This window comes from Aplysia californica, unplaced genomic scaffold (assembly GCF_000002075.1).
Source record: "Aplysia californica isolate F4 #8 unplaced genomic scaffold, AplCal3.0 scaffold00367, whole genome shotgun sequence".
In the NCBI taxonomy this organism is placed as follows: Eukaryota; Metazoa; Mollusca; class Gastropoda; order Aplysiida; family Aplysiidae; genus Aplysia; species Aplysia californica.
The window spans coordinates 182,342-196,230 of record NW_004797637.1 but is presented as its reverse complement, the minus strand read 5'-3'; the positions used below and the strand labels follow the sequence as shown (position 1 = coordinate 196,230).

The window sequence follows — 13,889 nt, the reverse complement described above, 5'->3', positions numbered from 1 at the left end:
TATCCAGTTATCTTGAATACAAGTTGAGATATTTGCGAAAGAAGGAGGTGGGGGTCATCTGTTTTCAGAGGTAAAATTAGTGAGAAAATGGCCGCCAAGGATTAGTCTAAAGCTTAAAAGCTTAAAAGTTCGTGGTAATTGAAAATTTACATTTTTTGTGCCTTTAATCAACGTTTTTCTGAACATTCCACACAGAAATGAGTTCTTTAATGAGCATGAAAGGTATTGAGCCAAAAAACAAAACATTTGATAAAAATTCACAAACCTGTGGAAAAATGCAAGCTTTTTCATTTTGATTATTTTGACGAGAGCCAGATTCCACCACGCTGCCTCACAAATTTAACTTTATTGTTATTGTCTTTACTTCAGTCATTCGCCAAGGTTTCAACAATTCTTGTTGCAGACTCACATTGTCACGCTAAAGTTGAGACGGCAGTCGACAACGCCCAAGCTCAACAGCGTATAGATGTAACGTCCTTCCCAGAGGGCGGAGACAACTCTTCCACCGATGTGTCCACCAGCATCACAGACAACTCACTGTACACGAAAGAGATTTCCCAAGTCGTCATCACAGCCAGTATTGATGACGTCACATGGTGTGTCAGCAGATCCTCTGCAGATTTTCCTGGGGAACAACAAGATAGAATGGTGTCTATGGGGGAGGAAGTTCGAATAAACGAAAGGAGAGAGGAGGTTGAGGTACCGAAAGATGCAAGTGTGGATTCAAATATCCGACATGTAGACTCAGAAAGAAGTAGACTGAATGAAGAAATTACAACAAAAGCGCGGAATGTTCTGGTACATGACACTGCAGAATTTAGATCACATCCAATCACCGAGTCCGAGACGATATCTGACCACCAAACGAATGATGAACAGGGAGAAGAGGAATGCCATGTGATGTTGACCGGTTCACAGCGAAGCCCACAAGAGACAGCATCAATTGGCACACATGGTACACTGTTTCTGGGAAATAGTCTTAAAGAACACGATAACGAGAATAGTCCAGGTTTGAGAGAATCTCCGGGTAACCATGATATAGATAATAGGGAAAGATCACAAGTTGGAAAGTCCGCAGCTGTCACAGAACCTCTCGATTCAGATCTTTCTGAACTGAACACGCCGAATGGATCTGTCATGGGACGGTCAGAGGGAACATCTCCTGAGAAAACGAGTGACGTCATCAAAGCTCTTCACGAGAATGTGTGTGCTTGGTGGGACAAGCCTCTCTCCACGTGGAATCTAGAAAGTTCCGAGTCTGATGGTGATCGACTCACTACTGACCACAGCATCGGCTCTAGACCCTTGGGGAACGTCTGTGGACACGACAAAATGCCCCGTGAGATGAGCGGCAATGAACACACCAGTATGGCACATTCTCAACATCAACTAGTCTCTAAACCCTCGATAGGGGCTGGAAGTATGCAAGGTACACAAGAGACAGCCACGACCCAAGCACAACAGGAGCTCCCCATACAGGAAGACCAGAAATCGCACCTGCAGCGACAACAGAATCTTGATGATGGGCGCAAAGATCATATACACGAAAAACGAAATGAGTTTCACAAATCAAATAAACACTTCCAGCAAAAACAGAACTCCTTCATATCTCATCCTCACAGCCCGGCAGGACAAGCACCGTTAAACAGTGGGAAACCGCAAGACTGGACATCTCCCAGAACTCAGGCCAATTTTGGAGAAAAACAGAACTTGTTAGATAAACGCTCTACTAATGTTTCTTTGAATAAAGATTTCTCATCTCAATTTGACGGTAAACTGTATAGAGACGGGCCCATAATTTTGAGCCAGTTCTTAGGAAAAGCAGAGCAAAAAAGTATATTTGGGGACTCTCCTGAGACAATCGATAGCTCACTCCTTCCCGTGTGCCAAAAAATGCCAGCTCAAAGAAATGGAAGTGAATCTTTGAATTATTCAGAAAAAGGAAAGTGCACCAGTAAACCTGACACCTCAACCAGCGACGACCGGTGCCATACCTTTGACTGTAAGGATGCATCTCCAGTGTTGTGTGGCGTAGCATCAACTGTGGACTTAAAAGAGCAACAAATGATGACGTTTGATACTTCTGATTATGACGAAAAACGGAGTTTTCCTAATCACAAAAGTACAATTTCTAATGTGAAGTCAAAGTCACGGAATCGGAAACAATGGAAGTCAAACAGGAGATGCAGCAGCTCTGGAAAGCGCACGCTGAGTGAGCGAACGAAACAACGTATATCTCACGTGATCGGTGGGAGTACTTCAGACGCCGGATCTGGGGATTGCGTGGACTCCAGCGATGATATCTTGTACCAGTCCACGATGGACTTTTTCCCAACAAGCGACAAGGGGACCTCTTTGCCGCATCCGGAGGTCCGGTGTGTCGGGACCCAGTGCATGCCGGTACAAGGGGAAGGGGGGCAGCCAGTGTGGGAACTACGTACAGAGACGACCACGAAACGACCCTCCGGAAAGCGCAAACGTATCACTACTATTGGTTCTATAGTCAAAGACAGGAACGAAGCGCTGAAGGGGAGTTCAAGAGCGAGCAGAAAGTCGTCAAGTTTCCACGAGGACAGACATGGTGACTTTACAAGCAGACTACTTCAAGGCCTTTCCGTTCCCACCCTTCCCCCTGCCAACCGCCAGGTTATGGAGTCACACGAACAGCAAAATTACGATTGTAACAAGGGATGCAGTGCACCCTCTTACAAGCTGCACAGGGACCAGGGTAGTGGCGGCTTCAGGTTCCAGCAGCGTGGACATCAGGAGGAATATGAACTGTTATCGGGTATTTACAATGGCAGTTCTGGTGGAAATGGGGGATTGAATGGCGACGGTTGCGGTATTAGCTTTGGTTGTTGTAAGGGTGGTGGTTGCTGTGGCAGTGCTGGTTGTGCGATGGACAGTAGAGATGGTGCTCTCACTGATGGAGCGAAATATCCTAACCACACTTCACGGAACGATCGAGGGTCAATGGATAACAAAGAGAATGTTTGCTCTGGCAGCTGCCCACAGGAATCCCCTCTGCAGAACAGGAACGTTCCAGAGGGTGAACTCCTCGCTGTCAGAGACCTAGCAAAACAGGACAGCAAAACGGGCACATCGCAAGGAATATCGCGAGCTCTGGCCTGCAGACCTGGACAATGGTTGTTCCTAGCTACGTTCTTCTTGTTTCAGTTTATCATGCAGTGGATTTTTAGTAGCTGAGTAATCGTCTCTTGTTGCCTTCTTCTGGATCACATGAACCAAAGAATATTATATCCTTCTAGGGGACACGTGACAATGAAAATGTTGTTCAGAGCAAAATCCAGATAGTATGACATCTTTTAGGGTTCGAAATTGTTAGCCCAGTTGCGAGGTGTCTTGTTCTAGGCCATTCATTACCGGGGTAATTTTTCTTAGCAGTGTCTACACATGTCCACATCAATGGTTTAAAAAAAGTCCAAGTGTCCTTCGATTGATTTGTGCTCTTTAGCGTACTGAAACCAATGTACGCATAACCTCAACTGTCTTTTGCCATGCCCTATTGAAAATACTTTCCGTCTTTGGTTCGTGGACCATACTTGTCGCACATATTGGAGCTCAAACGCTTAAAGCTTATATTCTCTGCTACTGAACCCCCCCCCCCCCCAAAAAAAAAAAAAAAAAAAAAAAAAAAAAAAAAAAAAAAAGAAAAAGAAAATAAAAAGGAAAATAAACAAATTGTTGCAGGCAGCATAGAACGACATAGAATCTAGAAGTGCATAACATTTAATTCACCCGTCGCTATGGAGAAGGGGGAAAAAGGGGGGGGGGGTTCTTTTTACTAACTCGTTAGCACACATTAATTTAACAATCTGTTCTGAAGCACAGAGCAGGTGGCTTGGATTCGATCTTTCAACTGAGCATTCTGAACTTGGGTTGTTTTTAATTAAGGTTCCTACTCTATTTGGCTCAGTCTTATCGGAGATGGTCGTAAGATTCGGAAGGCTCGCTTGTTCAATAACATTACTGTGCCTGTCTATATCGTATGTGGGTCTAGATCGTATATATCCTAGACCATGCTCTCTGGCGCCTCTCTTTCTCACTGTGGAGCGCAACATTTTGAGAAAAATGAAAGGCAGGAGAAATGCATCATGTGCACTCGATCATAACGAAGCTGAAGTTTTGCCGTTGGTCTGGGCGTAGTAACTATTACGTAACACTGCCCACAGTGCGCACGCTTCGCAGAGGAATTTTTTAAAACAGAGAATGAAAAGCAGTCGCCGTGATAGTGATAGTGCCGATCTAAGAGTACAATCTTATAGCATAAATTTGATATAGAGACATGTCCATTCCTACTCCTAAATGTTGTAAAGCGCGTAAGGTCTATAGCGTGGATAAAGACTACGCTATACAATTATGCAATTGTCATCTATTATTATCTTTGTTGCTCTGTTCTCACGATCACAATAGTATTACAAACAGTTCGTGTTTCGTACCTTTTCATTTTTATGTCGGAGGTTTATATGTTTTATTTCGGGAAAAATTAATAAACATTATTTCTACCAACATTTGAAATACTGTGATTTGTTTCATCAGCTAGAGTCACTTTGGCGTTTGTGCCCACACACCTGTGACGTGATTGGTTTCCTTAATAAGCCTTTGGCTCAATTGGTCTCGATGTTGAACGCACCGACGTCTGTAGTGTAGCAATTAAGCACCTCGCCGTCGCACGAAGGTGTGAGTTTGATTCTAGTGTGAGAAGACTTTTAACAAAAAAATCAGTATCTCTATTTGTCTGCTGGGAAGTTGTAGCATTCTCAACCCGTATTGGCCATGGCTGACAGGGTTGGAGTAGCCAGCCTCCTAAATTATCTAAACGGCTGTGTTGAAAAAAAGGGGGGGGTGTAGGCCTAAAACATCAACACATTATAACTATAGCCTATAATATTATATTCTGAAAGCAAAAGAGGTGAGTTGCCGTGATCGAGTGCTGTATCATAGACATAATTATCCAAGATTTATCATTATTATGTTTCAACTTTGGGTTCTCAACACCCTTGTCTTTATTGGTCATATTCTTTACTCTGACTAGACCAGGGGTCTCCAGACTACGCCCTGCGGGCCAGATCTGGCCAAAGATGTCAGTTACAATTCAGTGATAACACAACACATTGTGTATAATATGGAGATTCTAAAGAGATAATACTTTCGGCAGTAGCACTTTCCCTTAAAATATAATTAGGCCCTATCGATTGTTTACTTTCGTCTGACCGCGGGTTAAAACAGAGATACAATCTTAATATCGTACTGATTAATCTTCTCTTTTCTTTGCATACAGGTCAGTAGGATAACCAACGGAATCTAAAAGCCCCTTCATAAAGATTACCGCAAACTAAGGTTCCGACACGTATTCTCTGAGGCAAGCCTACGGCAGGTTAAAAAATATTGACCCTGTGTATACACCCAAAGAGCGATAATTAATATAGGCTCACATAGAGATACTTTTTAAAAAGACTGGATCAAGACTTTAAAAGGAAATATATTTTGTTTGGTCGCTGGTCTGCAGCTAGAATTGCCATTCAAAGTGCTGTGGGCATGAGTAAACTAATGCTCAACGTTGGTAGCAGTTAATAGACCAATCTGCTCCGCGTGTCAGGCGGTTTTTGCATGGTGAAAAGAAAGTTCAAGATAAATATTTTTATATAAATAAATACATTTTAAAAAATATATATAAAAATAAAGTAATAAATTTTTTTAAAAAGAATAAATAAATACAAATAAAAAATACCCCCCCCCCCCTGTGTCTTCCCTTGTAAAATCCACGCCAAGCTCATAATATTATATACAGCACTAGAGCGAGTTCCTGACAAGAGCATGTCATTTCCATGTCCACCTCACGCGTTTGAACTAGGCGCTTCAGTTAAATTTTCAAACTTCTCCGACGGCACTAAAATTTGGATTATTGAAAAGAGCTTGGCTTTCTGTTTTCAGAACTTTTAAAATTTTGGTGCTATCTTTGTTAGTTTAGAAGCAGCGATCGTTTTTGTAAATCAGTTTTCGCCCTGATTTGGCCAAATTTTTGCACTGCTTTTTGTGCCACCAAAACTCGAAATTTTGCTTCACAACGTCATAAAATCCTTAATAATAGTTGTATCGTGACCATTGGGGTATCATTTTGTTTGCTGTTTTATGTAAAATCAATGTATAAAAATAAAAGTCAAGTACATTAAGAGGAAAATTCTATTTACCGTTTAATTACGTCATAATCGTGACGTCGAGAGTCCATTGCCTATTATCCCAAAAAAGAAACGGGCACACTTTCCCTAATAATGGTCCGATTTTCAAAAGAAAAACATCACTTATTTTGTTTTAAAGAGTTCTGTAACTTGCTATTGGGGAAAAATGATTAAAATTGAAAGCAGTTTCAATCTTGCATGCATAACTCAAGCAGTAGGTTGGCGGGTGCTCTGGGGTGTGGTTTATTCCTTTTTCCCTATTAACAATCAACCGTCCTTATCTCTCTTCGTTTTTTTCTGTGTATGTTACTCTCTTGTAACACCTCTAATCTTCGGGGCTTATGTGACCTTTTTGTGTTGCAAGTGCCGTTAAACCCAAGCATAACACAGACTTGAAGAATATGAAAAAAATTCAACGAGTATGGTATAAAGCGGGAAATCACCATAGAATATGACAATTACTGAGAGTACACCATGATGACTCATATCCCGAAAAACAGCGACACCAGTTCTATGATCAACTGAGTGACCTTTTAAACACCGTGGATGACAAAGGTAATGTGACAATGATGGGGGACTTTAACGGCAGAGTGGAAACAAGGAAGACGACGTGGGAGAGATACATGCGGCCACACAGTGACAGGGAAACAGATCAAAACAGCAATGGAGAAATGCTATTACAGTTGTGTGCAGAACATGAGCTCGTCATATCAAATACCTTCTTCCAACACAGAAGGAGTCAATTCAAAACTTGGTGCAAATGCAATGATCTAAAGATAGCATCACAAATTGATTTTTATCCTAGCCAAAAGATCGAAACTGAGAAAAATCAGAGACTCAAGAGTGATTCCCATCTACATCACAGACACTGACCACAGACCAGTCATCATGACTATTGACACACCAAACAGGAAAAGGCCAGAAGCAAAGAAACGATGGGAAGTCGTAAATCTCAGAAATATAAATGACAATAACAAGGATAAGATACATGAACGTTTGAAAGATGTATTTCACAAATTTCCCCCAAAACTTGGGAGACATGGAAGAGGAATGGAGCCACTTCAAAGCATGTGTGTACAGAGCATTAAAAGAAGAGTTGGGCACCAGGAAAACAAGAGGGCCGAAAAAGAAAAAAAACGATATTATGGTGGAATGACCCAGTGAAGGACGCCGTCCAACTGAAGAAAAAGGCATTCAAAAAGTGGCAGAAATCAAAGACAGAGGAAGATTACATCCTATACAGAAAGGAACGCCGCTAAATATCAAGGGTAGTAAAAGAAGCTAAGAACAGATCCTGGGCAGTATATGGAGAACAGCTGGTAACAAAATGTAAAGAAGACCCATGAGAGTTTTACTAGAGAGTTAAAAAAGCATGAGGATGCTGGAAGAACCATTCAAGCCAACTGAAATAGTCAAAGATGAGAACGGAAAACCTATTTTCAGAAAGCCAAAAATTAAGGAAAGATGGAAACACTATTTCCAGGAGCTGCTGAATCCTACAGCAGAAACAACAGCAAACAGCTTCTACAGAAAGAAACCACTCCAGAACCATCACTACTGCTGAGTGAAACCAAACATGTTATAAAGAAAAGCCCCACAAACAAAGCGATAGGCGTTGAAAACATCACACCAGAAGATATCAAACTATACGGCCATATCGGAGAACTCTGGCTATGGAGGATACAATTTATCATGGCCTGGGTGAAAAAACAACAACACAGAGCCTACAGAAGAATATCTCTTCTCAGCCGTGTGGATATAACGTTTGCCAAGACACTGGAAATGAGAATGAGACTTATTGTAGAGACTCAACTCAATGCATCCCAGTTTGGCTTCATAAAATGCACCGCTCCGGGGGGTAGTCTTAGAGGAATACGGTGTAAAAGTAAAAGGACAATTGCTGGAGAACATCATGGCACTTAATAAAAACAGCATGTGTGCCGTAAGATCAATATAAGGACTATCGGACTGTTTCCCCATCAGGTCTGGGGTGAGACAAAGGTGTGTTCTCTCTCAGCTTCTCTTCATCACTTACATGGATGGATAAGATCACGAAAGCAGCAAATAACAACATCAATGAACTGAGCTTATATTTGCTGATGACCAGAGTACATTAAATACGGATGAAGAGCAATTACAAAAACACACGACAAAAATTAATTAATGAAGAATGTAAACACCTAAACAGGAAAATCTCCATTTCCAAAACAGAAGTTATGAAGACTTGAAAAACCCCCAGGGAAACTCAGCATCCTTATGGACGGGACACAACAACATGTAGAGGAATTTAAATATTTGGAAAGCACCTTCCCACTAGATGGGCGTATGGACAAAGAAACATAAACAGGAACCATGAAGGCAAATGCAGTGACTTAACAGCTTCTCAGTCACAAGAACATCCCAACTGAAGTGAAATCCCAGCTCATCAATAGAATCTTCATACCAACATTAACATACCAGTGCCAAACATGGTCTCTAAATAAGACATGAGAAAGGAAAATCAATGCACGCAAAATTAGGCGTCTCCGTAAAACCACCAACGTCACCAGAGGAGACCGCATAAGGAACTAGAACATACGTCTACCAGTAGTAAATCTATTAGAGCGCCAAAGAGTCAAATGGTTCGGACATCTAACCAGAATGCCCCAGAAACAACTAGCGGCTAGAGCTTACCACACCCGCGAATCCGGCTTTAAATCAAGAGGAAGGCCAAGAAAGACCTGACTGGACGGGGTTAAAAAGGTCCTGGAACAATATAACTAATTAACATATTTATATATCACAGACACCGAAACCTGCACCTCCCCTCGACATCCTAAGGATACCAGAGGAAGGAAAAAGTAAAGTAAAGTAAGAACTGAGGAGCAAAAGTGCTCACTTTGTTACAACTGGCATCATTCTAGAGGGTTGTTCTATCAATGGAAAAGAGTAATGGGCTTACACAGCTAATACCGTGAGTCGTGGAAGGATGGCGGCGGTGGCGATTATAAGAACAATTAGACAACAAGAAGGATATATAATAGAGAAAATGTCTATTAAGTTGAAGAGCAGGTAAAGAGGGAAGGAGAAGAAAATTGAGGTCCGGTTATGAAAATAGGAGGGGAGTGGGAACACATGAAACCACACACACACACACACACACACACACACACACACACACACACACACACACACACACACACACACACATACACACACACACACACACACACACACACACACACACACACACACACACACACACACACACACACGCACACAGAGGGAGGGAGAGAGAGAGAGAGAGAGAGAGAGAGAGAGAGAGAGAGAGAGAGAGAGAGAGAGAGAGAGAGAGAGAGAGAGAGAGAGGGGGGGGGGGGGGAGGCAGGCATGCAGTGGATCCCACATTCCAGTACATAGCATTTTTCGTTCTTGTTCATACGACAGAAAAGAAAGAAAATCTGGATCAGTATTAGCAATAGACCTAAGAAATTTTATTAAGCAAATAATTGATTCAGATACTTCAATAGGCGTCCCAATTTAATTTTGACCGTGTTAACAACACGAGACCGGACTCTTTACACTAGATTTAGGCCCTACGCAATGAAAGGCTTTGGGCAGGGGAAAAAAAGGAGGGAGGGGGGAGCTCAGTGAAAAGGAAATACTTGGGTCTAAAAGGTATCGTTTTCTTTATACTCTCGAATAAACAAAGGCACAATGTAAGTTCAGTGATTATAAAACATCACCAACATTGTTTAACTTTTAAAAATTAAGTTTAAAAATCTCTTGGCGATGTATTTCCCAGTCTCGTACATTTCAAACAATGAACAGGGGGAGCCAAAAGCTCAAGCGCAAAATGTGTGACGTCACGGCACGGGGCGATGTCACGTTGGAAGGGTTCAGCTAGGTTTTCGCGGATTTGGTTAATAAAAGAGTAAAACTTCACTAGCCAAGATAAGACTTCTACGATAACCATTTAAACGTTTTCTGGAAGAACAAAGAATGGTTTACCAACAAGGGTAGTTAGAAAAAAATGTGACCAGAAAATTTATCAAAAATCAATGGTTAAAAATTGTCAACTTTTCAACTTAAAATATTTCGAGACTCATTAGTCGCACATCGACTTGGAAAAAAGCGTTTTGAAGGCCATCCAACGGTCTTTAAAGACATGTATCGGACTTGAATGTTGGTCCCTTAAATTAAACAAAAATATGGGCAGTTTGAACCCACTGTCGCGATGAGACGTCATGTCCGGAAACAAAACCCTATGGGACTTTCCGAAGCCAAATCACGCTGTAGTGAGCGCGTTCACTGAAGTGCCTATATATCGTACTGATAAATCTTCTCTTTTCTTTGCATACGGGTCAGTAGGATAACCAACAGAATCTAAAAGCCCCTTCATAAAGGTCACCAAAAACTAAAAATATTGACCCTGTGTATACACCCAAAGAGCGATAATTAATATTGGCTCACATAGAAATACTTTTAAAAAAGACTGGATAAAGACTTAAAAAGCAAATATATTTTGTTTGGTCGCTGGTCTGCAGCTAGAATTGCCATTCAAAGTGCTGTGGGCATAAGTAAACTAATAATGACCTGGAACTGTGAGACATAGATGGACCCTGCAGTGCTCAACGTTGGTAGCAGTTAATAGACCCATCTACTCCGCGTGTCAGGCGGTTTTTGCATGGTGAAAAGAAAGCCCCCCCCCCCCCCCCCCCCTCCAAAAAAAAAAAAATAATTTTTTAAAATATAAATAATAAAAAAAAAAAATACCCCCCCTCCTTGTGTCTTCCCTTGTCCAGTCCATGCCTAGATCGTAATATTATACAGCACTAGAGTGAGTTCCTGACAAGTGCATGTCATTTCCATGTCCACCTCATGCGTTTGGACCCAAAATATGTCAGGGCATTGTATGTTTGTAGCTGTGCCTAACCGGGATGGCACTTGGCTGTATATGGGTAAAAACAGAAACATCTCAAGAAATGAAGAAAACTCGGGTAAAGTGCGATTCCCATGGACACAACCAGAGGCGAAGCGTCTATATAATCAAATAATCACTGATTCCCTTCCTAATTTTCAAACATTGTCGCAGTCAAATTCACCCTTAGACGTAAACCTCATAAATTAAATGTAAAGAGACGTTCATGATCACCAATGAACAATAGACTATGCCTAACCTTCAAAACCGTTTCATTGCCACAGAAATAACTTGTTCGCCCCTATCGGGCCACTCCATAAGCAGTCGCAAGCTTCGATTAAGTAAGCTTAAAGTGAGGCTGGAAGAGTCTACCAATAGAGTTGAAGGGAACATGTGCATAGCAGTCAAAACTGTTTCATTTGCCGCATATATACCCTGTTCACTCCTTTCGAGCCACAGTTATAAGCACCCACACACGCTGATTATGTAAGGTAACTATTACACTGGTCGAGTCTACCTCACAGATGTGAGGGGAACTAACTCCTAATAATATCTTGACTACTGCGATTGCTTGGGTTTTTTTTCCTCGACTTTTAACGTCCTATAATCAGATCGTGACCTCGATTGTGACACCGGCTCCTGGCCGCGAAAAGCTAGACAAAAAAAACAGCCAAATGTGAAATAAAAAATTAATAATTGGCATGCTCTACCAAAGTGTTTCGGCTGTCTGCCATTGTAGTACTGGCATCTCTGCTTCTTTCCTTGGTGTTCGTGTGTTCAAATCTAAATATTTAATAAAAAATACTTTCCCGATTATTTTAGCGGTTGAATATGCATACAACATGAATTCAGGATTTGTCTTCATTCACAACTCAGAGTTGACGCCTCGAGTCTCCAGTGCCAGTAAGATTCTTGTGACTTGTGTGAGTGTGATATCTGCAGGCCCTATCTGGTCCCACCTCACTTTGATTACCCTGTCAAACAAGTCATCCTTCGCCCCTGGACACAACGTCGGGTCCCTGACAGGATTCGAACCCACGACCTTACAGTTGCGAGTCTGAGAGCCTGAGTGTGTACTATGCTGGGCTGTGGGGTGCTCTTGGTTGTTCATGGAGACATAACACTTTCAGGACGCTCATTTTGAACGCTTGAAGACGCCCTGTTTTTGGAGTACAATACTTTAGTTTAGTCAGAGTTTTACGGTACTTGTACAATTAGGTCATATAACTTTTTTAAAATGCTGAAGATTAGAGGTGTTACAAGAAAGAAACATACACAAAAAAAGAAGAAGGAGAGATAAGAAAGATAGATGTTTGATAGAAAAGAAGGAGCAGACCACACCAGTAAGGGGTAGGTGTCCAACCTCCCATGTCCTCCTGGGAGAAAAGGGGGGTTGGGGGGGAGGGGGGAGCGTGGGCTAGAATAGGTAACAAAAGCTAGCTATAGAAAAACACTGCTAAATGAAATAATTAAACATGAACATGTAGAACTAATCATTGTATATTATTTATTCAATTCTCTTCTTGTTCCACTTTAATGTTGAAGTATCACTGTGCCTACTCACTCACATTTTTGTACTCAATGATGGTCGGATATAGACAAGATCACAAGCATATAGCATTCCAAAAGGGAACAAGTGCCCCCCCCCCCTCCTCCAAAAAAAAAAGATAAGAAAAGTAATTGAAATAAAAGAAATTAAGAAATAATTGTTGACCAAGTCCTGATCGCGCGACAAACACTATATACTTACCAATTTGTGCTCCTGCATGGTAGCATAGCTGTAGTCGAGACGAACTCTGCCGTCATATTTTAAAATTACAGTATACAATTTTTACAATTTTACAGGAGAGCCAACGCCCTCCCCCCTCCCCCAATAGAAAAACAAACAAACAAAAATCGCTACAAAAACAAACATACAAAAGAAACACCTCATCCAAAACAAAACAAAACAAATTAATAATTAAAAAAAACAACAAAACAACAACCCCCCCCCCTCGAACAAACAACAATAACAACAACAACAACAAAACCAGACACACAATAACAATTGAATATTGTTACCGAGAAAACAAACTCTTTGCAAACATCCCAAGTCAATATTTATTTCAAGGATACAATTTTGATGATAACTTCCTTATTATCTTTATGTCATAAAGAAGCAAATTTTAATGCTGTTTTCTTCGTTATAACTTTTTTGGCTTCCCTGTAACACTAAAATCTGTATAGGCCTACTGCATTTTGAACTGCCCTCTCGAATGTTTGGTGGCCACTGATACAATGCAGTTAGGCTAGTAGGCCTAGCCTAGTCCCCGTCCTGACGAAAAAGGGTCATTGCGTTCTTCTGACACAATTGGCCGAGACGCGACCAATCAGAGAGGAGCAGTGTTTTTACAGCGGCTGGCAATTCATTTGATTCAGGATATCGTCAGTCGTCAGTTGTGTAGTCCAGATCTAGATTCTAGCTTCACTGGTCGCCATTGTTCAAGTTCAACGTGTTTGCTGGTGAGTTCCCATAATTATAATACATGTTTACGATAATTTAACTTACGTAGGCACAATTTTTTGAATGCTACTGGTCTCTCAATACTCATACTCCAAGTATAGAAAATGTTTAGCATCTTCTGAAATTAAATTCAAAACATTTCATTGCTACATCGTGTGCTGGTATCGATCTACGCCCAGACAAAAGAATAGTCAGTTGAGTCAAAGATAGTACAAGACAAGATGGGCCACTTCTCTCTTTGAGCCAATTAAAAAAGTGTCCTCAAAATTTGGTGGCGCCCTCTTCA

General features: G+C 41.3%; 1 protein-coding gene and 1 long non-coding RNA gene across 4 annotated transcripts in view; both read left to right on the top strand.

Annotated features, from left to right (window-relative positions):
- LOC101856590 overlaps window positions 1-3,779 on the top strand; it is a 21,553-nt gene extending 17,774 nt beyond the window's left edge. For all 3 annotated transcript variants that reach the window (XM_005103301.3, XM_005103300.3, XM_035971052.1), the window contains exon 4: window positions 404-3,779. In XM_005103301.3, coding sequence (XP_005103358.1) covers window positions 404-3,207 — 2,804 coding nt within the window. In that variant the 3' untranslated portion in view covers window positions 3,208-3,779. The remainder of the gene's footprint in view (window positions 1-403) is intronic.
- A 9,628-nt stretch (window positions 3,780-13,407) lies between these two features.
- The window catches only part of LOC101860266, a 16,400-nt gene continuing 15,918 nt past the window's right edge, over window positions 13,408-13,889 (top strand). Inside the window, exon 1 of the long non-coding RNA XR_001185024.2 lies at window positions 13,408-13,602. This is a non-coding gene — a long non-coding RNA (uncharacterized LOC101860266). The remainder of the gene's footprint in view (window positions 13,603-13,889) is intronic.